Genomic DNA, 25,123 nt, shown 5'->3' with positions numbered 1-25,123 from the left:
GGAGAAGATACGGAGATTATGAGCCGCTCTGATTCAGGGAGAAGGGCGGGGTATAAATCTGCAATTCTTCTCCTTCTCCTCGTCCACTTGCAGCTGCTGGAATGGCCTTGGGTCAGCCAGAGCTCTCATAGGAGTTGTCCTTCAAAGGGCAGCTGCTGTGAGAGCCCTCTCAGCCCCACCCACCTCACAGGGTGTCGGTTGTGGGAGGGGGGGAGATATGGGAGATTATGAGCCGAGGGTGGAGGGTAGAATATAAATCCAATGCCTATCTTACTTGCAGGGGTGGAGGGGAGGCGGGGGTCTCTCAGCGTAGGGTTGCCAAGGACCTAGGAGAGGCTATCCGGACACTATCTTACTCATATTGAAATACAAGATCAGTTGTTACTCCTGCCCACTTGCCTGTCTGGCAGCTGTGGAAGGCTTAGCTGAACTCTGCTGTGATGTGACGGAGTGTTCACAAACACTCCACACTTCTGAAGCTATTAAAGACAGCAGAACAGTGCCGCTTGTATGAAAGAAGGGAACAAGCACCTCGGCCGCGAAAAAAACTTTAAATTTAACCTACCACTGAGGACATAAAATCATAGAATCATAGAGTTGGAAGGGACCCAGGAAACTCACAAAGACCTCCCCCCAGAGTCATGGGATCTTTATTGCTGTCAGAGGGCCATCTAGCCTCTGTTTAAAAACCTCCAAGGAAGGAGAGCCTACCACCTCCCGAGGAAGCCTGTTCCGCTGAGGAATCGCTCTAACGGTCAGGACGTTCTTCCTAACGTTGAGCTGGAAACTCTTTGGATTTAATTTCAACCCGTTGGTTCTGGTCCTACCTTCCGGAGCCACAGAAAACAATTCCACACCATCCTCTATATGACAGCCCTTCAAGGACTTGAAGATGGTGATCCTCTCACCTCTCAGCCACCTCCTCTCCAGGCTAAACATGCCCAGCTCCTTCAACCTTTCTAAGTTGCAATTTCTTCTCCTCGTCCACTTGCACCTGCTGAAATGGCCTTGGGTCAGCCATAGTTCTCATAGGAGTTGTCCTTGAAAGGGCAGCTTCTGAGAGAGCTCTCTCAGCTCCTTCAACCTTTCTTCTAAGTTGCTCTGAGTCTCTGATTCAGAGAGAAGGGCAGGGTATAAATCCGCAGTCTTCTTCTTATCTGGGAGAACCGGGTTTGATTCCCCACTCCTCCACTTGCAGCTGCTGGAATGGCTTTGGGTTAGCCATAGCTCTGGCAGAGGTTGTCCTCGAAAGGGCAGCTGCTTTGAGAGCCCTCTCAGCCCCACCCACCTCACAGGGTGTCTGTTGCAGGGGAGAAGATATGGAGATTATGAGGCGCTCTGAGTCTCTGATTCAGGGAGAAGGGCGGGGTATAAATCTGCAATTCTTCTCCTCCACTTGCAGCTGCTGGAATGGCCTTGGGTCAGCCATAGCTCTCATAGGAGTTGTCCTTGAAAGGGCAGCTGCTGTGAGAGCCCTCTCAGCCCCACCCACTTCACAGGGTGTCTGTTGCGGGGGAGAAGATACGGAGATTATGAGCTGCTCTGATTCAGGGAGAAGGGCGGGGTATAAATCTGCAATTCTTCTCCTTCTCCTCGTCCACTTGCAGCTGCTGGAATGGCCTTGGGTCAGCCAGAGCTCTCTTATCTGGGAGCACCGGGTTTGATTCTCCACTCCTCCACTTGCACCTGCTGGAATGGCCTTGGGTTAGCCATACCTCTCTTATCTGGGAGAACCGGGTTTGATTCCCCACTCCTCCACTTGCACCTGCTGGAATGGTCTTGGGTTAGCCATACCTCTCTTATCTGGGAGAACCGGGTTTGATTCCCCACTCCTCCACTTGCAGCTGCTGGAATGGCCTTGGGTCAGCCATAGCTCTGGCAGGAGTGGTCCTTGAAAGGGCGGTTTTTGTCAGAGCTCTCTCAGCCCCACCTCCCTCAGAGGGTATCTCTTGTGGAGGAAGGAGATAAAGGAGATTATAAGTGGCTCTGAGACTCTGATTCAGGGAGAAGGGCGGGGTATAAATCTGCAATTATTCTCCTCGTCCACTTGCACCTGCTGAAATGGCCTTGGGTCAGCCATAGTTCTCATAGGAGTTGTCCTTGAAAGGGCAGCTTCTGAGAGAGCTCTCTCAGCTCCTCCCACCTCACAGGGAGTCTGTTGTGGGGGGAGAAGATATGTGAGATTGTAAGCTGCTCTGAGACTCTGATTCAGGGAGAAGGGCGGGGTATAAATCTGCAGTCTTCTTCTTTGATTCTGTTTAGCGCCAGCTCTAACATCCAGCCGACCCGCGAACAGCAGTTGATCTTAAACCACGCCATCGTGCCCGGGCAGGTTGTGAAAATCATGGCGTTTGCAGGTAAGCCTGGGGGTTGCCTTAACTCCCAAACTGCTTTTAACGCACTCTGCGCTCTTTGGAGCAGAATGGCCTTACCCCCACCGCAGTGTCTGTTGAGAGGCTGAAACAGGGAAGAGAGGATTTTGTACGGTGCCCTGAGCTCCCTGAGAGAAGATCAGGATTAAAGATTTGCAAAATAGTTAAGATTGCCCAGGAAAGGCTTGAAGCTGCCTTATGTCAGAGCATTGGTCCATCAGGGTCAGGATTGTCTACTGAGACTGGTGGCTTTCTATTTCAAGGTGGAGGGTTTAAACTGGAGATGCTGGAGATGGTTTAAACTGGAGATGCTGGGGATTGAACCTGGGACCTTCTGCATGCCAAGCAGAGGCCCTGCCCCTGAGCTATAGCCCCACTTCATGGCTCCCCAGGATCTCAGACAGAGGTCTTTCCCATCACCTTCTCGCGGCTCCTTTTAACTGCAGATGCCGAGGATTGAACCTGGGACCTTCTGCATGCCAAGCAGAGGCTCTACTGTTGAGCCACAGCCCCTGATAATTTTGACCTTGCTAGACCAAGGGTCTTACTTAGTATAGGGCAGTTTCTTCTATACAGGTGAAGGAAACACTGTTAACCTCACCTTATGGATACAGGTGGAGGCCATTCTAGTTTTGGAGCCCTTGATTGGTTTCCTGGGCTTGAGGATTCAGAGCCTGAGGCTTGGAAGCTGTTTTCTGTAGCAAGTAGTTTTTTCAGTTTGGCGGGGGCGGGGGGGCAGGGGGAGTCCCACAGCGAACGTTGCAGCGGAACGGCTTCGCAGGAGAACCAAGAGATGGGAATGCCAGAAACAGTTATGGTCGTCCCTTTCCCAGGGCTTTTTTTGTAGTAGGAACTCCTGCCGGTTTGGTGTCGTGGTAAAGTGCATGGACTCTTTTCTGGGAGAACCGGGTTTGATTCCCCCACTCCTCCACTTGCAGCTGCTGGAATGGCCTTGGGTCAGCCATGGCTCTCGCAGAGCTGTCCTTGAAAGGGAGGAGTGGGGTTTGATTCCCCCACTCCTCCACTTGCAGCTGCTGGAATGGCCGTGGGTGAGCCAGAGCTCTCGCAGAGCTGTCCTTGAAAGGGCAGGTGCTATCAGAGCTTTCACACCCCACCCCACCTCACAGGGTGCTTGTTTTGAAGGAGAAAGATAAAGGAGATTGTGAGCCACTCTGAGACCGAGATTCAGAGAGACGGGTGGATATAAATCCAATATCTTCTTCAGAGAGCCGGTTTGGTGTAGTGGTTAAGTGTGCGGACTCTTATCTGGGAGAACTGGGTTTGGTTCCCCACTCCTCCACTTGCAGCTGCTGGAATGGCCTTGGTTCAGCCAGAGCTCTCTTATCTGGGAGAACCAGGTTTGATTCCCCACTCCTCCACTTGCACCTGCTGGAATGGCCTTGGGTCAGCCAGAGCTCTCTTATCTGGGAGAACCGGGTTTGATTCCCCACTCCTCCACTTGCAGCTGCTGGAATGGCCTTGGGTCAGCCAGAGCTTTCTTATCTGGGAGAACCGGGTTGGATCCCCCCCCTCCTCCACTTGCCGCTGCTGGAATGGCCATTGGTCAGCCATAGCTTTCGCCAGGGTTTTTTTTTTTTGCAGGAATGCACACGAATGCAGTTCCAGCTGGCTTGGTGTCGGGGGGTATGGCCTAATATGCAAATGAGTTCCTGTTAGTGAAACCATGGTGATGTCAGGGAGTATGGCCTAAAATGCCAAAGTGTTCCTGCTGGGCTTTTTCTACAAAAAATAGCCATGGCTCTCACAGAGCTGCCCTTGAAAGGGCAAATTCTGTCAGAGCTCTCTCAGCCCCACCTACCTCACTGGGTGTCTGTTGTGCAGGGAGGGGTGGGGAGGTAAAGGAGATCGTGACTACTCTGAGACTCTGAGTTTCAGAATATAGGGCGGGATATAAATCCAATATCATCATCATCTTCTTCTTCATTTGCCTGTTAGGCCACACCCCCGTGTTGTAGCCAATCCTCCAAGGACTTACAGGGCTGTTAGTACAGGGCCTGCTATAAGCTCCAGGAGGATTGGCTACATCGGGGTTTGTGGCCTAATATGCAAAGGAGCTGCTACCAAAAAAGCCCTGCTCTTTCCCCTACAGGCACTGGGAAGACCTCCACTTTGATCAAATACGCAGAGAAGTGGTCCAACCTTCGGTTCCTGTACTTGGCGTTCAACAAGACCATCGCGGACCAGGGCGGGCGGGCGTTTCCCCCGAACGTGACGTGCAGGACCATCCACTCCTTGGCGTTTGCGAAACTCGGCAAGCTGTGAGTGGCAACCGTCCGGGTCTCCCGCCTCCGGCCTCGAAGCACAGCAGCGATTGGAGCATTGCCTCTGTCTCTCGCCTGCTTTTCTACTCAACCCCAGGGCGCCCATCTGCCTTTGCCTTCAGCCAGCCTCCTTTCTGAGGGGCCAGGGACATTTGGGGGCTAGGCAGGTGAAGGGTGAGTAACACGCTGAATTCACGGCCACAGGAGGTGGCGGCGGCTGCAAGCATAGACGGCTTCAAGAGGGGATTGGAATAACATAAGGAGCAGAGGTCCGTCAGGGGCTGTTAGCCGCAGTGTATTGTTGGAACTCTGTCTGGGGCAGTGATGCTCTGTATTCTTGGTGCTTGGGGGGAGGGCAATAGTGGGAAGGCTTCTAGTGTCCTGGCCCCACTGATGGACTTCCTGATGGTGACTGGTTTATTTGGCCATTGTGTGACAGTGTGTTGGACTGGATGGGCCATTGACGCGATTCAAAATGGCTTCTCATATGTTCTTATGTCTGGGGCAAGTGATGCTCTGCATTCTTGTGCTTAGGCGGGGTGGGCACAGTGGGAGGGCTTCTAGTGTCCTGGCCCCACTGATGGACTGCCTGATGGCACCTGGGTTTTTTGGCCGCTGTGTGACACAGAGTGTTGGACTGGATGAGCCATTGGCCTGATCCAACATGGCTTCTCTTCTGTTCTTATGTGACACAGATTGTTGGACTGGATGGGCCATTGGCCTGATCCAACATGGCTTCTCTTCTGTTCTTATGTGACACAGAGTGTTGGACTGGATGGGCCACTGGCCTGATCCAGCATGGCTTCTCTTATGTTCTTGTGTGACACAGAGTGTTGGACTGGATGGGCCATTGGCCTAATGCAACATGGCTTCTCTTATGTTCTTAAGTGACACAGAGTGTTGGACTGGATGGGCCATTGGCCTGATCCAACATGGATTCTCTTATGTTCTTATGTGACACAGAATGTTAGACTGGATGGGCCATTGGCCAACTTCCTTTTATTCGTTCTAACCTGATTGCTCAGCAATTTCATTGAATGCCCACGAGTTCTTGTATTGTGAAAAAGGGAGAAAAGTACTTCTTTTTCTACTTTCTTCATCCCATGCATAATCTTGTAAACCTCTGTCATGTCACCCCGCAGTCGGCGTTTCTCCAAGCTAAAAAGCCCCAAGCGTTTTAACCTTTCTTCATAGAGAAAGTGTTCCAACCCTTGAATCATTCTAGTTGCCTTTTTCTGCACTTTTCCCAATGCTATAGTATCTTTTTTGAGGTGCGGTGACCAGAATTGTACACAGTACTCCAAATGAGGCCACACCATCGATTTATACAGTTCAAACTAACATTGATGATGCGATGTAGCATGAATTCAATGAAAGATAAACAGCGCGATGCTGAAGCAGCGTCTTCCAGTATGGTTTTTTTCTCTTTTTTTGCACATAAATCAACCTTTATTGAAAAAATAGGGGTTACAACAAAAGGGATAGCAAAATAAAGTAGTAATTTCCATGAAAAAAAGCAAAAGACATAAGAACAAAAGAGAAGCCATATTGGATCAGGCCAATGGCCCATCTGGTCCAACACTCTGTGCCACAGGAGAACAGAAGAGAAGCCATGTTGGATCAGGCCAGTGGCCCATCCAGTCCAACACTCTGTGTCACATGAGAACAGAAGAGAAGCCATGTTGGATCAGGCCAATGGCCCCTCCAGTCCAACACTCTGTGTCACATAAGAACATAAGAGAAGCCGTGTTTGATCAGACCAATGGCCCATCCAGTCCAGTACTCTATGTCACACAGTGGCCAATACATGTGTGTGTATATATACACACACACATATATATACACACACTGTGACTAATAGCCACTGATGGACCTCTGCTCCATATTTTTATCCAATCCCCTCTTGAAGCTGGCTATGCTTGTAGCTGCCACCACCTCCTGTGGCAGTGAATTCCACATGTTAATCAGCCTTTGGGTGAAGAAGGACTTCCTTTTATCCGTTCTAACCCGACTGCTCAGCGATTTCATCGAATGCCCAGGAGTTCTTGTATTGTGATAAGACTAATAAACAACCAAATACATCAGAGTATCTTCATTACATAACACATAAGAATGAATGAAAAGGTCTGGTTTACTAATATAAATACAAAGGTGCATGTCAAAACATTAGAAGTAAAGCAAATTTAAATAGTAAGGATTTTTTGGTATGACGTTATGATCTGTCAGGTACTCCACTACGGGGTACTAAAGAGCTTGAAATTTCTGTTGATAAGTTACTAGATTTAGCCTCAAGGCGTTATTTGAGATCTTGCCATGTACAAAAGATTTCCAGAGTGTATTTTGCTATTGCTGGATTATAGGAGGTTCTTCGTCTCTCCATTTTGTGGCTACAACTTGTCTAGCGGCATAAAGTTCAAAAGAGCAACAACCTTGAAGTACAAAAAACACTGACCCCCTCTCTCCCTCCTTTTTCAATCTGCCTCAGGTACAGCCAAAAGGGCAAGCTGAACACAGGCTCACTGAGCTCTTATTGGATCAGCTTCGTCCTCCAGAACCTCAAAGGGCAATCTCCGTTCATAAGGGCCAAGTCGGTCGCCCAAACCCTGGCGACGTTTTTCGCCTCCCGGGACACAACCATCAGTTTTGAGCACACGCCAATCTGGTGCAAGAACACCCTGGGAGAGAAGGTTCTTGTCCCACAGCATGAGAAGATTGTGAGTATTGGTTGGTGGAAACTGGCTCATGGGGTCCGGTGGGTGGCTGTTGTGGATCTGGAGGACCTCCAGATGGCACCTGGTTTCTGGCCACTGTGTGACACAGAGTGTTGGACTGGATGGGCCACTGGCCTGATCCAACATGGCTTCTCTTATGTTCTTCTGTGACAGAGTGTTGGACTGGATGGGCCATTGGCCTGATCCAACATGGCTTCTCTTATGTTCTTCTGTGACAACAGAATGTTGGACTGGATGGGCCAACACTCTGATGATCCAACATGGCTTTTGCATGCTGAGCAGAGACTCTCCCACTGAGCCACAGCCTCACTTCATGGCTCTCCAGGGTCTCGGGTGGAGGTCTTTCCCATCATCTCCTGCCTGGTCCTTTTAACTGGAGATGCAGGGGATTGAACCTGGGACTTTCTGCATACCAAGCAGAAGCTCTTCCACTGAGCCACAGCCTCACTTCATGGCTCTCCATGTTCTCGGGTGGAGGTCTTTCCCATCACCTCCTGCCTGGTCCTTTTAACTGGAGATGTCAGGGATTGAACCTGGGACCTTCTGCATGCCAAGCAGAAGCTCTTTCACTGAGCCACAGCCTCACTTCATGGCTCTCCATGTTCTCGGGTGGAGGTCTTTCCCATCACCTCCTGCCTGGTCCTTTTAACTGGAGATGCCGAGGATTGAACCTGGGGCCCTTCTGCATTCCAAGCAGTTGTCCCACCATTGTTACAGTCCCTCCCCATCTTGGTCTACCTTGTGAGGTAGATTAGAGTGGCTGTACGTGACCGGCCCAAAGGCTCATAGCAGACTTCCACGGCAGTTGAGGAAGTTGGAACTGGGTCTTCCGAATCTTAGTCTAGCTCTCTAACCACTACACCACTCTGCCCCTTTGCAGGCAAGACTGTTCTGATGTTCTTGTGCCCTCTAGATCATTCTCGAGGAAGCCAACAGAATTTGGGACAATATGCAAAGTCTAAGTCCGACGAACGAGATGGCATACAAGATGACCCATGATGGTACGTAGAGCGGGGGTGGGGTGGGGTGGCTGAATGTCACAAACAAGCACTTGGCCATATGTGGGGGGAGATTCCCCATTCTGAAGCACCTTCATCGTGTTCAGGAATGGGAGGAAACGTCTGTATCCCTTTTAGTTTGAACATACCGAATTTCCCCGGTATTTCCTTGCAGAGATGCTTTGTTTCACGTTTGTGTGATGAATCATAGAGTTGGAATGGATCTCCAGGGTCATCTAGTCCAACCCCCTGCACATTGCAGGAAACTCACAAATACCTTCCCCAAATTCACAAGATCTTCATCGCTATCAGATGGCCATCTAGCCTCTGTTGAAAAACCTCTAAGGAAGGAGAGCACACCACCTCCCGAGGAAGCCTGTTCCACTGAGGAACAGCTCTAACGGTCAGGAAGTTCTTCCTAATGTTGAGCTGGAAACTTTTGATTTAATTTCAACCTGTTGGTTCTGGTCCTACCTTCTTGGGCCACAGAAAACAATTCCACACCATCCTCTATATGACAACCCTTCAAGTACTTGAAGATGGTGATCATATCACCTCTCAGCGCCCTCCTCTCCAGGCTAATGATACCAAGAGAGGTTTATATTTACCTCAGGGATTCCCTAGCCTTCTTGAGCTTGAGGGCACCGTTGGAATTCTGACACCGCGTGGTGGGTGCAGCCACAACATGGCTGCCACAAAATGGCTGCCAACGGAGGTTTCATGTCTGTGTAATGATACCAAGAGAGGTTTATATTTACCTCAGGGATTCCCTAGCCTTCTTGAGCTTGAGGGCACCATTGGAATTCTGACACAGTGTGGTGGGTGCAGCCACAATATGGCTGCCACAAAATGGCTGTCAATGGAGGTTTCATGTCTGTGTAATGATACCAAGAGAGGATTATATTTACCTCAGGGATTTCCCTAGCCTTCTTGAGCTTGAGGACACCATTGAAATTCTGACACAGCGTAGCGGGTGCAAAATGGCTGCCAAAGACGGTGGAGCCAGCCACAAAATGGCAGCTCCCACAACTTACCTTCTTTCATACAGTGAAGATCCTTGTGCTTGGGAGGTAGTTGCTGTCAAAGCAACATTTAAAAAAAAACCTGCCCAACTGATTGAAACTCCAATGGCCAATCAGAAATCTTTCTGGGTTAAAGGCCTATTTGGCCCCACCCACTTTGCAGGTGCTGTGGTAGGGGCTTCTGGTTTAAAAGTCTAAAACATTTTCCGGGTGGTTCTTTTCTTCAGTGTCATTTCTTCAGTGTTGTCACATGAAAAGATATACTTAAATATTTACAAAATGTGAGGGGGGTGTACTCGCTTCTGTGACATACTGTAAATGGAAAGTAAATAAAATAAAATGAAAATTAACTGTATAGAAGAGCAAGCCAAAAAGGCACGCTAAGTAATTACCCTCAGCTTCCAATCCTGTAACCTGGACCAACCCAGAGGCTAAAAAACAGAAGAGGTGTTCTGTCACATGTTCCAAAATCACAAATTTTGCATCCTTCTTGTCAGGCTACTTGAAGCTTTGGCAGATAAGTAACTCCCGGCTTCTTGAATACGATGCCATATTTGTCGACGAAGCCCAAGATTGTACTCCCGGTGAGTATTGTGCGGATTCGAGTTGAAACAGCGTGGACTTTTCAAATGTACATCTTTCATGTGCGCCCCTTCGAAGAGGAGCTGCACATCTGGGCAGAGGTGGGGGGGGGCTTGGGGGGGACAACTCATTGTAATACCTGGCCCCAGAGATGTCCTTCTGGCCTCGACAAGAACCAGGGCCTTTTCAGCCTTGGCCCCTGCCTAGTCCGTGCCCTGCGGGATCTGCTCCAGTTCCGCAGGGCCTGTAAAACAGAGCTCTTTCAGCTGAGGCAGCGGATGTCACTTGTTACCGGCCTCCGCCCTTCATTCCATCCCAGTGCTATAAGATCTGCTGGGCCTGAACAACAGGCCATGTCTGCGAGGCAGAACCTGCCCTTTTAGTCTTTTAATTGTTTTTTTTATTGTTGATTGTTTTAATGATGTAACCCCGCCCCGAGCCTGTCCTATGGGAAGGGCGGGCTGAAAATCGAATAAAATGAAGCGAATGAGCAGGGGAAAATACAGGGTTCCTTTTTGGCTGCTGCTTCGTGTGAATTCACCCAATTAGACTAGTAAGAAGGACCAGAACTCCTTCCAAATAAAATATAAGAAGGATGCAGTTTATTTACAAGACAGATTTTTTAAAAAAGAAAAATAGAGGTGTACAGACAAACAAGAAACACAAAAACAAAAAAACCTTACTAGTCTGTTCTAGCCAATACTTGTTACAGCTGGCAGCTTCTCAGGGTTGCTTGCAGTTCCTCTCTCAGCAATACCGTTCAAGTCAGAACAGTGGAAGCTGATGATTTCCAGGGAAACATTTACCCCTTTTCATGGGGGGGGGGGGGGGGGCGTAATCAGCAGTGTAAATCGGTGTCCCATTTTGCCTTGCTGAGCCAGGAACGGAGACAGAAATGACCCCAACAAGCCGATGCTCTGGACCAAGCCTGACAATGTGAATTCCAACAGAGATTAATGTGAAGTTAATTTCGAAGAGTTTTCAGCTAAATGTTAGGACAGGGGTGTCAAACTCATTCAGTATGAGGACCGGATCTGACATAAATGAGACCTTGTCGGACCGAGCCATGTGTGTCTTGTCTGCACGCCCTACAACTTGTAATCTGGACCCCTGCCCCTCCTGGCTTCTTAAAGCTTGCCAGAGGGAGCTTAGATATCCTGTACGGGATATCATAAATAGATCCCTGATGGAAGGGCATTTTCCAGCACCTCTTAAAGAGGCGGTGGTCCGCCCTCTACTGAAAAAACCAACATTGGATCCGGCCGAATTGGCACACTATCGGCCGGTCTCGAATTTACCCTTTTGGGGTAAACTCATTGAGAGGGCAGTGGTATTGCAGTTGCAGAGTTTTCTGGAGGATGCTTCCGTTCTCGATGCCCATCAGTCCGGCTTTCGCCCGGGTCACGGGACGGAGACAATGCTGGTCGCTCTGATGGATGATCTCCAGTGGCATCTGGATCGAGGCGGCTCGGCAGTGCTGATGTTGTTAGACCTATCGACTGTGTTCGATACGGTCAACCATCGGCTGCTGATTTGCTGTCTCGCCGATGCGGGGATCCAGGGGTTGGCCTCTCCTCTTTCCTTGATGGTCGGGGACAAAGGGTGGCGATTGGGGGTGAGCTGCCCCGGAGGCACACGCTTGATTGCGGGGTGCCTCAGGGGGCAGTTCTCTCCCCGATGTTGTTTAACAACTACATGTGCCCTCTTGCCCAGATTGCCCAGAGGTATGGGCTGGGTTGTCGCCAGTATGCTGATGACACCCAGCTCTATCTACTCATGGATGGCCGGCCTGACTGTGTCCCAGAAAACCTGGACCTGGCATTACAAGCCGTGGCTAGATGGCTCAGGCTGAGTAGGTTGAAGCTAAATCCAGCGAAGACAGAGGTCCTTTGCTTGGGTCGCCGTGGTCTGAGAAGGGAAATTCCCCTCCCAGCTTTTGATGGTGTGCCACTGACAGTGGCGCACAGGGTCAAGAGCTTGGGGGTACTATTGGAGCCTGCCTTAACTATGGAGGCCCAAATAGCAGCCACTGCGAAGTCTGCATTCTTTCATCTTAGGTGGGCAAGGCAGTTGGTTCCTTTCCTGGAGCAGGACGATCTGGCAACAGTGATCCATGCAATGGTCACCTCAAGGTTGGACTACTGTAATGCCCTCTACATGGGGCTGCCCCTGTGCCGAACCCGGAAGCTGCAGCTAGTGCAGAACGCCGCCGCTCGGCTGTTATTAGGGCTCCCTAGACGGGAGCACATTCAGCCGGGGCTCCGCGGACTGCACTAGCTGCCAATAATATACCGAGTTCGGTACAAGGTGCTGGTTATTACCTTTAAAGCCCTATATGGCCTAGGACCTGCCTACCTTAGAGACTGTCTCTTCCCATATGCTCCCCAGAGAGTGCTGCGATCCGGCTCTCGAAATCTGCTTGTAATCCCCGGGCCAAAGGAGGCCCGGCTGAAGTCAACTAGGGACAGGGCCTTCTCAATCTCAGCCCCTTGCTGGTGGAACCAGTTACCGGAAGAGGTCAGGGCCCTGCGGGACTTTGGACAGTTCCGCAGGGCCTGTAAGACTGTCCTCTTCTGGTTGGCTTATAACCGACCGGCATTGAAATATTCTGAAGGAAGATTGGTAGATAGCACACTGAAATTGATCGATTGATTTTATTTTTTTTAAATTATCTAAATTATTATGTATTTTAATTCTTAGATCCTATTGTTAGAATTTTTGTGTTGTGAGCTGTCCTGAGCCCGCCTCGGTGGGGTAGGGCGGGATATAAATCAAATGAAATGAAATAAAATAAAAATATATAATGCCAGATAGCGGAGCTATAAACTTTATAAAGAAGAAGAAGAAGAAGATATTGGATTTATATCCCCGCCCTCCACTCCGAAGAGTCTCAGAGTGGCTCACAATCTCCTTTACCTTCCCCCCCACCGCACAACAGACACCCTATGAGGTAGATGAAGATATTGGATTTATATCCCGCCCTCCACTCTAAAGAGTCTCAGAGCAGCTCACAATCTCCTTTACCTCCCGCCCCCCCCACAAAAACAGACACCCTGTGAGGTAGATGAAGATATTGGATTTATATCCCGCCCTCCACTCCGAAGAGTCTCAGAGCGGCTCAAAATCTCCTTTACCTTCCCCGCCCCCCCCACAACAGACACCCTGTGAGGTAGATGAAGATATTGGATTTATATCCCGCTCTCCACTCCGAAGAGTCTCAGAGCGGCTCGCAATCTCCTTTACCTTCCTCCCCCCCCACAACAGACACCCTGTGAGGTAGATGAAGATACTGGATTTATATCCCGCCCTCCACTCCGAAGAGTCACAGAGCGGCTCACAATCTCCTTTCTCTTCCTCCCCCACAACAGACACCCTGTGAGGCGGGTGGGGCTGAGAGAGCTCTCACAGCAGCTGCCCTTTCAAGGACAACCTCTGCCAGAGCTATGGCTGACCCAAGGCCATGCTAGCAGGTGCAAGTGGAGGAGTGGGGAATCAAACCCGGTTCTCCCAGATAAGAGAGCTCTGGCTGACCCAAGGCCATTCCGGCACCTGCAAGTGGAGGAAGTGGGAATCAAACCCGGTTCTCCCAGATAAGAGTCCGCACACTTAACCACTACACCAAACTGGCAAGAACACATTGCTGGTGGCAATGCCCACTAAAGAAGCTTTCTGAAGAAAGATGATTGAACACATTAAGCACATGACTGGTTACAACATCTCCCACTCTCCTGAAAGTCTTCTTACAGCTGCTAAAACTGCTATAGCATCTCTATGGAAATACAGTATCTTTGCCATCAGTTGAACTCCGGTTTACAAAAATCTGGGACATTTTAATCATGGAGAGAATCATGGCACGACTTTCCTTGTCTGACATTTACCCCGAGGTCACAACTTTTGAAGAAAAATTGCTTCTGTTTCTGGAATATACTGAATCTAAAAACAACTCACCTATTAGCACAACTTCTCTCGCTGTAATTCTTTCTAGCTTACGCTGTCCCTTCTTTCTCTTTGTATTTAAATATTCCCTTTTGTTTGGCTTGGGATGGAGCAAGGCTGTATTCTTAGTTTAAGAGTCAAAATTCTAGCCCCATTCCCGTTAGAAGGTATTTATTTATTTATTTAGAAGAAGAAGATGATATTGGATTTATATCCCGCTCTCCACTCCGAAGAGTCTCAGAGCGGCTCACAATCTCCTTTACCTTCCCCCCCCCCACAACAGACACCCTATGAGGTAGATGAAGATATTGGATTTATATCCCGCCCTCCACTCCGAAGAGTCTCAGAGCGGCTCACAATCTCCTTTACCTTCCTCCCCCACAACGGACACCCTGTGAGGTGGGTGGGGCTGAGAGGGCTCCCACAGCAGCTGCCCTTTCAAAGACAACCTCTGCCAGAGCTATGGCTGACCCAAGGCCATTCCAGCAGGTGCAAGTGGAGGAGTGGGGAATCAAACCCGGTTCTCCCAGATAAGAGTCTGCACACTTAACCACTACACCAAACTGGCTCTACAGATTGATTGATTGTTTGGTGAACTGAATGTTATCTCGAATGCTAAATAAGATGTTCTGCAGTGTTATAGATACCATGGTACTTTATGCATAGTAGAATTTTGTTATGTATGGAATTAATCTACTTGATGCCACTTCACCCAACAAAGTTCTGTATGACTTGGGATTTCTAAAATATGTTTACAAGATTATGCCTGGGATGGAGAAAGTAGAGAAAGAAGTCCTTTTCTCCCTTTCTCACAATACAAGAACTTGTGGGCATTCGATGAAATTGCTGAGCAGTCAGGTTAGAATGGATAAGAGGAAGTCCTTCTTCACCCAAAGGGTGATTAACATGTGGAATTCACTGCCACTGGAGATGGTGGCGGCTATAAGCATAGCCAGCTTCAAGAGGGGGTTAGATAAAAATATGGAGCAGAGGTCCATCAGTGGCTATTAGCCACAGTATGTGTGTGGGTATATATAATTTTTTTGGCCACTGTGTGACACAGAGTGTTGGACTGGATGGGCCATTGGCCTGACCCAACATGGCTTCTCTTATCTTCTTATGTGACACACAACGTTCGACTGGATGGGCTATTAGCCTGATCCAACATGGCTTCTCTTATGTTCTTATGTGACACAGAGTGTCGGACTGGATGGCCCATTGGCCGGATCCAACATGGTTTCTCTTATGTTCTTATGTGACACAGGGCGTTGGACTGGATGGGCCATTGGCCTGATCCAACATGGCTTCCCTTATGTTCTTATGTGACACAGAGTGTTGGACTGAATGGGCCATTGGCCTGATCCAACATGGCTTCTCTTATGTTCTTATGTGACACAGAGTGTCGGACTGGATGGCCCATTGGCCTGATCCAACATGGTTTCTCTTATGTTCTTATGTGACACAGGGCGTTGGACTGGATGGGCCATTGGCCTGATCCAACATGGCTTCTCTTATGTTCTTATGTGACACAGGGCGTTGGACTGGATGGGCCATTGGCCTGATCCAACATGGCTTCTCTTATGTTCTTATGTGACACAGAGTGTTGGACTGGATGGCCCATTGGCCTGATCCAACATGGTTTCTCTTATGTTCTTATGTGACACAGGGCGTTGGACTGGATGGGCCATTGGCCTGATCCAACATGGCTTCTCTTATGTTCTTATGTTTAAAAAAAGAAAGAAAGAGAGAACACAGACAAACACAGTTAAAGAGAAGATGAGCCTGGTGAAACCACAGTGTCCTAGTAATGGCATCTTCACACGTGACGTTGGATGGTCTGCAGTTCTTCACAACACTGAGGTTCTTTTTCACCCCCTGTTTCTGCTGTTCTTCTTCCCGAAGCCGTCCTGGACATGGTTCTCTCCCAGCCCTGCGGGGTCATCTTGGTCGGAGACCCGCACCAGCAGATCTACAGCTTCCGGGGGGCCGTCAATGCTCTGGAGGAGGTGCCGCACACTCACCTCTTCTACCTGACCCGGGTAATGCCGAGCGGTTCTTCATGTCTCTTCCTGGGCGATGCAGTGCTAATTATTTTGGGGTTTTTTCATTTGTTTTAATTGGCTAATATCCTGTCCTTTCCCGCGAGCAGGCTCGGGGCAGATAACAGCGTAAGTTCGACGCCCATTAGAATCTTACGAATGAAAACCGTATAGCGATACCATAAAACCATAAAACAGTAACAGTAACATACGCAGTGGGCGAGAATTTCAGTCGGGCACATTCTACAGATTGATACCGCTTAGGGCTGCCACGTTCCTGTCCCCGCACAGTGATCTCACCCGGAAGCAACAGATGATACCATAGAGTTTTACTGTGAACCCTAGAGCGTTTCCGGTGTGACCCCTAGTCCAATCCTTTTGAAACTCGGAGGGTGTTTTGAGGAGAGGCACTGGATGCTATGCTGGAAATTTGCCGTCTCTACCTTAAAAAACAGCCCCCCCCCCCGCTCCCCAAGAGCTCCAGATTCCAAAAGGCTGATAACCCTGGAAGAATTGGATGGATGGATGGATGGATGGATGGATGGATGGATGGATAGATAGATAGATAGATAGATAGATAGATAGATAGATAGATAGATAGATAGATAGATAGATAGATAGATAGATAGATAGATTTTATTTGTATCCCGCCCTCCCCCGCCGAAGCAGGCTCAGGGCGGCTAACAACTCAAAAGCAAACAGTACAGTAATAAAACATCGAGTTAACATTAAAACATTAAAACCAATCAATACTTAATTAACAATTCTAAATCTGACAATAAATAAATAAATCTGGCGGTAACATTGTTGTTGATAAAAGATTACTCCTGAGAAAGTCCATCGACGAAGCGAGCTTACATCCGGGCGCTCACAGGACTTTTCTTTTTGTCATGTTGAAATGTGAAAATGGACCTCTGTCATAAGACGAAGTACAAAAAGGATATTTGCAAAGGTTTCAAAAGGATTTTAAGAAACACTGTTAGCCAGCACATCACAGTAGTTGTTTTTTTGTATCACCTACCTGAGGATTCACAACCCTAGTGGGTGTGGAACCCCTAATCCTCTGGGCAGACCCCTCTGAGCGTGAGCCGAGTTCAAGTATTCCCTGCAGCTCTGCGGGGGCCAGTTTGGGTAACTGCTGGTTCTAGACGTGGCTATTCTCGAGGGGGAGGGGGAGAGAGGGACGGAGGTTTTGTTCAGTAATGCGGGGTGTTTTGTAACTTCCCCCCTTCCCCTTGTTTGCTCCTCTTCTGTAGAGTTTCCGATTTGGCCCCGAAATAGCATACGTTGGAGCTACCATATTAGACGTCTGCAAGGAAGTTCGGAATAAGACCCTGGTAGGGGGCACTCAAGAGGGTAAGCCGCTTCTAATATTTGGGAGGGATCTAGGTGGGCAGCCGTGGTGGTCTGAAGCAGTAGAAGCAGGGTTTTGGGTTTGTTTTTTTTAGCAGGAACTCCTTTGCATATCAGGCCACACTCCTCTGATGTAGCCAATTCTCCAAGAGCCGAAAGGGCTCTTTGTACAAGGCCTACTGTAAGCTCTTGGAGGATTGGCTACATCAGGGGGTGTGGCCTGATATGCAAAGGAGGTCCTGCTAGAATTCTGTACAGGGCTCTTCTTACAGGGCCTACTGAGAGCTCCAGGAGGATTGGCTGCATCAGGGGGGCGTGGCCTAATAGGCAAAGGAGGTTCTGCTAGAATTCCGTACAGGGCCTACTGTAAGCTCCAGGAGGATTGGCTACATTGGGGGGGTGTGGCCTAATAGGCAAAGGAGGTCCTGCTAGAATTCCTTACAGGGCTCTTCGTACAGGGCCTGCTGGAAGCTCCAGGAGGATTGGCTGCATCAGAGGTGTGTGGCCTAATATGCAAAGGAGGTCCTGCTAGAATTACTTACAGGGCTCTTCGTACAGGGCCTACTGAGAGCTCCAGGAGGATTGGCTACATCAGGGGTGTGTGGCCTAATAGGCAAAGGAGGTCCTGCTAGAATTACTTACAGGGCTCTTCGTACAGGGCCTACTGAGAGCTCCAGGAGGATTGGCTACATCAGGGGTGTGTGGCCTAATAGGCAAAGGAGGTCCTGCTAGAATTACTTACAGGGCTCTTCGTACAGGGCCTACTGAGAGCTCCAGGAGGATTGGCTACATCAGGGGTGTGTGGCCTAATAGGCAAAGGAGGTCCTGCTAGAATTCCTTACAGGGCTCCTCGTACAGGGCCTACTGAGAGCTCCAGGAGGATTGGCTGCATCAAGGGGGTGTGGCCTAATAGGCAAAGGAGGTCCTGCTAGAATTCCTTACAGGGCTCTTGGTACAAGGCCTACTGTAAGCTCTTGGAGGATTGGTTACATCAGGGGGTGTGGCCTGATATGCAAAAGAGCCCCTGCTACAAAAAAAGAGCCCTGAGCAGATCAAAGTTTGAGTCTAGGGGACCTATAAGACCAACACAGTTTTATTCAAGGTATGAGGTTTCGTGTGTGCACCCACTTCCTCAGATATATTTGGGCAGGTGTCATGTCGTAGAAGAAGAGGTGCTGGAGCTCACCAGCACAACTTATTTGCATTTGCCACACATCCCTGTCAATGGAAGGCAAGCTAAATGATATCGCTTAAGTAGTGGTTAAGTGTGCGGACTCTTATCTGGGAGAAGCGGGTTTGATTCCCCACTCCTCCACTTGCAGCTGCTGGAATGGCCTTGGGTCAGCCACAGCTCTCTTATCGGGGAGAACCGGGCTTGATTCCCCACTCCTCCACTTGCAGCTGCTGGAATGGCCTTGGGTCAGCCAGAGCTCTCTTATCTGGGAGAAACCGGGTTGGATTCCCCTCTCCTCCACTTGCAGCTGCTGGAATGGCCTTGGGTCAGCCAGAGCTCTCTCAGGAGTTGTCCTTGAAAGAGCAGCTGCTGTGAGAGCTCTCTCAGCCCCGCCCACCTCACAGGGTGTCTGTTGTGGGGGGAGAAGATATGGGAGATTGTAAGCCGCTATGCGTCTCTGATTCAGAGAGAAAGGCGGGGTATAAATCTGCAGTCTTCTTCTACTGGCTTTAAAGTTGTGAGTGACTGCATGACATTAGTTTGCTCTGGGGGCCATTTTTCCTGAGCGAAGACACAAATGTGTGAGTTGGAAGCTAAAAAGCTGTGAGGGAGCTCTCACACCGACTCAGCGTAGAGGGGGACGCTGCTCCCCATCATAGATTTTCAGTTACTTTCTCCTATGTAGCCGCAGTGCATGAAGACTTCCTTCTGCCTGCGTTATACATTTAGGTTGTTTTCCTATTTTTTGTGGGGGGGAAATATTAGAAAGTCTGTCAAATCTTAGGACTGTTTTTCGCACCCAGCTCACCTCACCGTCACAATCCCGTTCCCTCCGCAGCGTCTGTCAGATTTCCCACCATCTGCGCCGGAGTTACAGGAAGTGCCGCGGCTTTTGCGTAGCAAACGTAACCTGGGTTTTAGCGGTTTACGTTTGCTACGCAAAAGCTGCGGCACTTCCTGTAGCTTCGGCGCAGATGGTGGGAAATCCGACCCGGACGCTGCGGAGGGAACAGGATTGCGACTGCGAGGTGAGCTGTGTGCGAAAACGGTCTTAGAGTTCAGCAAAGTTCTCACAGGGGGGTTGAACAAGGGAGCCCAGAAGCAAGCATTTGTGGGGGGGGGGGGCGGGTAAGAAAGAAAGAGCATGATAACATTTAGAGGTTCTGGAGCTCCGCTCCTGTGAGCTCCTGCCCAAAATGGCCAGAGTCCTGCCTACCTTAGGGACCGCCTTTCCCTGCACGTGCCCCGGCGAGTGCTTCAGTCCAGGTCTCAAAACCTGTTGACGGTTCCCAACATCAGAGAAGCGAAGCTCAAAACGACAAGAGGCAGGGGCCTTTTCCGTCGCTGCCCCTAGCTGGTGGAATGAGTTGCCGGAGGACGTTAGAGGCCCTGCGAGAGCTCCTACAGTTCCGCAGGGCCTGCAAAACGGCACTCTTCCGCCAGGCGTTTGCATGAATGGTCACATCCGCAGCAATGGGACTGGTCCATAAGAACACCACCAATGGCTTACTTCACTGCGCCGCGGCGATCCTGAGACCTCTGAGGACAGCTAACCGCCAGAATTTTTATTTTTATTTTTTTATAGAAAAAGTTTTAAGTTTATTAAGAAAAACAAGATACAAAACAAAACAAAACACAGAAACAAGAGAGCACTAATACAAAAAACACTAAGACAAAAAACACTAAACACTAATACAAAGAAACACTAAACAAAATGCACATTACTACATACAACCTCTAACCATTGACAACAACTACTTAACTACTTAACTACAAATACTCCCCCACAGGAGAGGGAGAGGATTGAGCTTGTAAATAAAACATTCCTTACTCCATCTCTACTTTAAATTAGATATAATATTTTCGTATCAAAAACCTCTATTTTTAAGATAGATACAATCATTTTATGTCAAAACCTCTATTTTTAACCCACTCGTATACAGGATCCCATTCCTCCCGGCATTTCTGCACGTTACCATTTCGCAGTCGGTAGTCAGCAGATCCGATTCCGCTATTTCTAAAAGTTTAATAATAAATCTTCTCTATTAGGGGTTCTGTCTTCCTTCCAATATTTTAGCGTATAAAATTCTTGCAATTGTGACTATGTACAGCAATAGTTTCAGCTTGGTCGCAGGTAAGTTTTGTCTACAAATGTTTATAAGATACAGTTTCCGGAACATGTTTCACTTGTATTTGCAAAATTTTTTGGATCCAGATATTGACTTGTGTCCAGTATTTTCTAGCCTTTTTACATTGCCACCATATATGGAACAGAGAGCCCTTAACTTCAGTACATTTCCAGCATTTATTAGAGTAAGAAGGGTAAATCTTTGCCAATCTATCTGGCGTAAGGGTACCATCTGTATATCATTTTATACATATTTTCTTTAAGATCTGCTGGCTTTATTAACTTTATATTTTGCTTCCATAGCTTCTCCCATTCTTGCTTGCAGATCTATATTGTAACCGAAGTCCTTCAGCCATCTGATCCATGCTTCTTTAACCACCTCATCTTGCATCTTGACTTGGAGCAACCAGTCATAGACTTTAGTAATTAATTTTTGTTTGGACTCCAAAATCAAATCTAGGTCAGAATAAGAGTTCAGGAAACCAATTTCTTTATCTTTCCGAAATCTTGATCTCACTTGGCATTGTAGCCACCAAGTTAACTTTAGAACTTCTTCCTCAATCAGTTCATTCTGGTCATTGAGCAAGTAGGCATAGTCCTGTTGGTTTTCCCAATTATACAGTTTGGGATGTGACGCAGCCTCTATCGGGGAGATCCATTTTGGAGTATGTTTGTACATCACTTTAATTTCACTCCAGACCGCATACAGAGATCTTCTTATTTCATGTCTGAAAAAGCGCCCAGTTTTGACAGGAGTTTTATACCACATGTAATTATGCCAGCCTTCTCCTAACCCTTCGCCCTCTAAAGACAATAATCTTTTGTTTTCCAATTTACACCAAGTTCTCAGCCACGCTATATTGCACGCTTTATAATACAGTTTCCATTCCGGGAGAGCTAATCCTCCTCTTAGCTTAGCATCTTGCATAACTTTCATTTTGATTCTGGCCTTCTTACTCTGCCAGATAAACATTTTGGTCATCTCGTTAAGTTGCTGAAAAAAAGATTTAGGTAGTGTAATTGGAATTGTTTGGAATAAGAATAATACTCTCGGAAGAATATTCATTTTAATCGTTGCAACTCGGCCAAGGAGCGAAATTTGAAGATCTTTCCAATTATTTAGATCCCTCCAAATCTCTCTCAAAATTTTTTCATAGTTGTCTCTATATAAATTCTTTAAGTTATTGGTCAAAAAGATTCCCAAGTATTTAACCTTCTTTTCATTCTTAAATCCAGAAAGCTGTTCCAACCTTTCAATTTGGTCCTTTTCCATATTCTTTGTTAGGATCTTGGTTTTAACAGTATTCAATTTAAATCCGGATACTTCTCCATACTCTCTTAATCTTTGTTTTAAGAGCTCAATCGATGATATAGGTTGTTCCAATGTAAATACCAGATCGTCTGCAAACGCCAACGTTTTTAATTCTGTATTGTTTATTCTAATCCCCTGAATTTGAGAGTCTTCTCTAATCTTCTTGATCAGCGGTTCTAAGGTCAGTATAAATAGTAGCGGAGATAGTGGACATCCTTGTCTTGTACCTTGTTCTATTTCTATTAAGTCGGTCGTTACTCCGTTGAAATTAACTTTCGCTGTCTGTTTCGTGTACACTGCTTCAACCATTGAACAATATCTTTCTCCACACCCAACTCCTACCAAAGTCTCTTTAATGAAGTTCCAATTAACATTGTCAAAAGCCTTTTCAGCGTCTATCAGGATCGCCGCAAATTCTTTATCTGGGTGCTCTCTATAGTACTCAATTGCGTTCAGGAACAGTCTCACGTTCTGATTCATTAAGCGTCCCGGAACAAACCCCGTTTGATCCTCATGTATTAAACTTCTGATGACTTTCTTCAATCTATTTGCTAGTATTGTTGCATAAATCTTATAGTCACTGTTCAACAAAGAAATTGGTCTGTAGTTTTTAATTTCTCCTGGATCAGAGTCTTCTTTATGTATAAGAGATATTAAAGCTTCTTTCCACGATTCTGGAATATCACCGGTATTGTAAACATTTTCCATTACTTTCTTGAAGGGAAGTAGTAATACATCTTCAAAAGCTCTAAAAAATTCAATCGGCAATCCATCTGTGCCCGGCGTCTTGTTATTTTTTTGAGTTTTTATAGCATCAACTACTTCCTGCATTGAAATTGAATTTTCTAAACTTGCTTGTTGTTCCTTTGTTAATTGTTGCATTTTCACTTCCTTTATATAAGCCTCTTGTTTTTGTTGATCAAGTTTCTGTTTCTTATACAAATTCTGGTAAAAGTCCTGAATAATGGTTTTCATTTGAGAATTTTGAAAGATCTCCTCTTTCGCCTCATTCCTTAACATCTTTATGATCTTTTTCTCCTTCTCTTTTCTCAATCTGTACGCCAGCCATCTACTCACTTTGTTCGCATTTTCAAAGTAATTTTGTCTTGTCCACTTTAGCTTTCTCTCAATTTCTTCTGCTAAAAGAATATTTATCTGATGTTGAATAGCTATAATTTTGGTCTTGATCCCATTTGGGTTCCCCGTTTTCTGTTGTTTCTCAAAATAGTTCAACTTTGCTAGGAGCTCATTGTAAGTCTTTCTTTGTTCTCTCTTCCTCCTTGATGAATATCGGATGGCAACACCTCTAAAAAAAGCCTTGAATGCATCCCATATTATTGAAATCTTTGTATCCTTTTCAAGATTACATTTAAAAAATTCTTGTATTTCTTTTTTGGCTTCTTCCAAAAATTTGGTTTCCTTCAAAATTTGTAAATTTAAAGACCATCTAAAGTTTCTTTTTTGTTCCTGAAATGCCACCGAAATTGGGCTATGATCTGAATACGATTGGGGAAGGATATCCACTTGATTAACTGTCAACATCATATCCAGAGACATCCAGATCATATCAATTCTTGACCAAGACTTATGTGGTTGTGAGTAGAAAGTAAAATCTGCTGTGCTCGAATTTCTTGTTCTCCAAGCATCTACTAGATTCAGTTCCTCAGCCATTTTTAAGAAGGAGTTAGGTAATAAATTTCGAGTCTTCTTCTTTTTCTTTTGTGAGTCTTCATATTTTTTGTCCAATTTCATATCAAATATCGCGTTATAATCTCCTATAATACAATATCTATCCGAATTAAATTCTCTTAACTTAAGGTACAGATCTTGATAAAATTTTTCTTGATTTTCATTGGGGGCATATATATTCCCCAAAATTGTTTTCTGCCCATTTAATTCTACTTCAACAATAAGAATTCTTCCTTGCTCATCCGAATCAAACAGCTCGATTTAATCTGATGAGAGATGAAAATTGCTACCCCTTTCTTCTTCTTCTGCGAGGTCACATGAAGCATATAAAGTTCCGAATTTCTTATTTTCCAGGTACTTTACATTGTCTTTCCGAATATGGGTTTCCTGTAAGCAAATGATTTGTGCGCCAGATTTTTTCAATTGTTGAAAGACTCTCCTCCTCTTGCCGGGTTCATTTAAACCGTTCACATTCAAAGAAAGTATTGTAGTCTCTGCCTTGGAATTCATTTTGCTGGTTCCTTACTATCAGGTATCTTAACTTCCTTCCTACTCTGAAGTCTTGTCTTCATCTTGTCTCGTTGTTTTTTGGGGGATTCTCCAGCCGGAGATTCCTCATCGCCTTCTAGCTCTTGTTCGCCTCCTGACTCCGATCCACTCCGTTCCACGTACTGATCCCAGAATTCTTCCATCTTTGCCTCAGTAGTAATGTTATACCTCTTCGCTTGAAATGTAAAAAAGAGACCTTGTGGAAAAAGCCATCTAAACTGAATTTCATGCTTAATTAACCACGCAGACAGTTTCTTGAATTTAAACCTCCTCTGCCTTACACTCCAGGGTATCTCTTTTAGGATCTTTATTTTGTTTCCTTTCCAATTAATTTCACATTCTCTTGTTTTTCTCAGGACTCTTTCCGTTGTTTCTGATCGCAAAAGTTTAACTTGAACCTCCCTAGGGAGTTTAAACTTCCTTATGTAACTGGATGAGACTCTTTTAGCCCATAAGATATCTCTTGGGCCTTCTTCTAGTAATTCTTCATTATCCACTGTTAAAATGTCCATTATCTTACTGGGTAGGTCTTCTTCCCTCTCTTCAGGAATGTTTTGAAAGCGCAGAATTGTTGCTGCTTTCTCCATTTCAAGTCTCATCAATCGATCTTCCAGCTCTGTCAACTCTTTTTGATTCTCTCTAGCTATGTCACTTGTCTGCTTACTTCGCTCTTCCATTCTGTCTACTTTAGCAGTTAAGCCATGGACCTGTTGCGTATTAGCCAGCAATTGTTTTTGAAATTCAGCCAACTGGTCATTTGTCTTCTTTACTTCACTCATCAAATCAGTTCTTAATTCGTCCAATGCTTCGTGATTTTTCTTGAATCCAGCTGTTACACTCTTCTGCAGTTTTTCCAGTGCATCTTGGTTGCCAGAGACTGGAGTCATTTTAGGTCCCACCGCCGGTGGGGTGCCTTGCTGATATTTTTTGATCTTCGTTTCTGTCATTCTAATTT

At 46.8% G+C, this 25,123-nt stretch overlaps 1 protein-coding gene across 1 annotated transcript in view; it reads left to right on the top strand.

Moving 5' to 3' along the window:
* The window catches only part of FBH1 (F-box DNA helicase 1), a 62,331-nt gene that overhangs the window by 13,648 nt on the left and 23,560 nt on the right, over positions 1–25,123 (top strand). Inside the window, exons 6-12 of the mRNA XM_060244462.1 lie at positions 2,263–2,357; positions 4,483–4,651; positions 7,140–7,368; positions 8,300–8,387; positions 9,904–9,990; positions 15,827–15,963; positions 17,220–17,319. Coding sequence (XP_060100445.1) covers positions 2,263–2,357; positions 4,483–4,651; positions 7,140–7,368; positions 8,300–8,387; positions 9,904–9,990; positions 15,827–15,963; positions 17,220–17,319 — 905 coding nt within the window. The remainder of the gene's footprint in view (positions 1–2,262; positions 2,358–4,482; positions 4,652–7,139; positions 7,369–8,299; positions 8,388–9,903; positions 9,991–15,826; positions 15,964–17,219; positions 17,320–25,123) is intronic.

Source organism: Heteronotia binoei, chromosome 8, assembly GCF_032191835.1.
Source record: "Heteronotia binoei isolate CCM8104 ecotype False Entrance Well chromosome 8, APGP_CSIRO_Hbin_v1, whole genome shotgun sequence".
Taxonomy (NCBI): domain Eukaryota; kingdom Metazoa; phylum Chordata; class Lepidosauria; order Squamata; family Gekkonidae; genus Heteronotia; species Heteronotia binoei.
The sequence above is the reverse complement of the archived record's forward strand: the minus strand, read 5'-3'. Positions and strand labels throughout refer to the sequence as shown.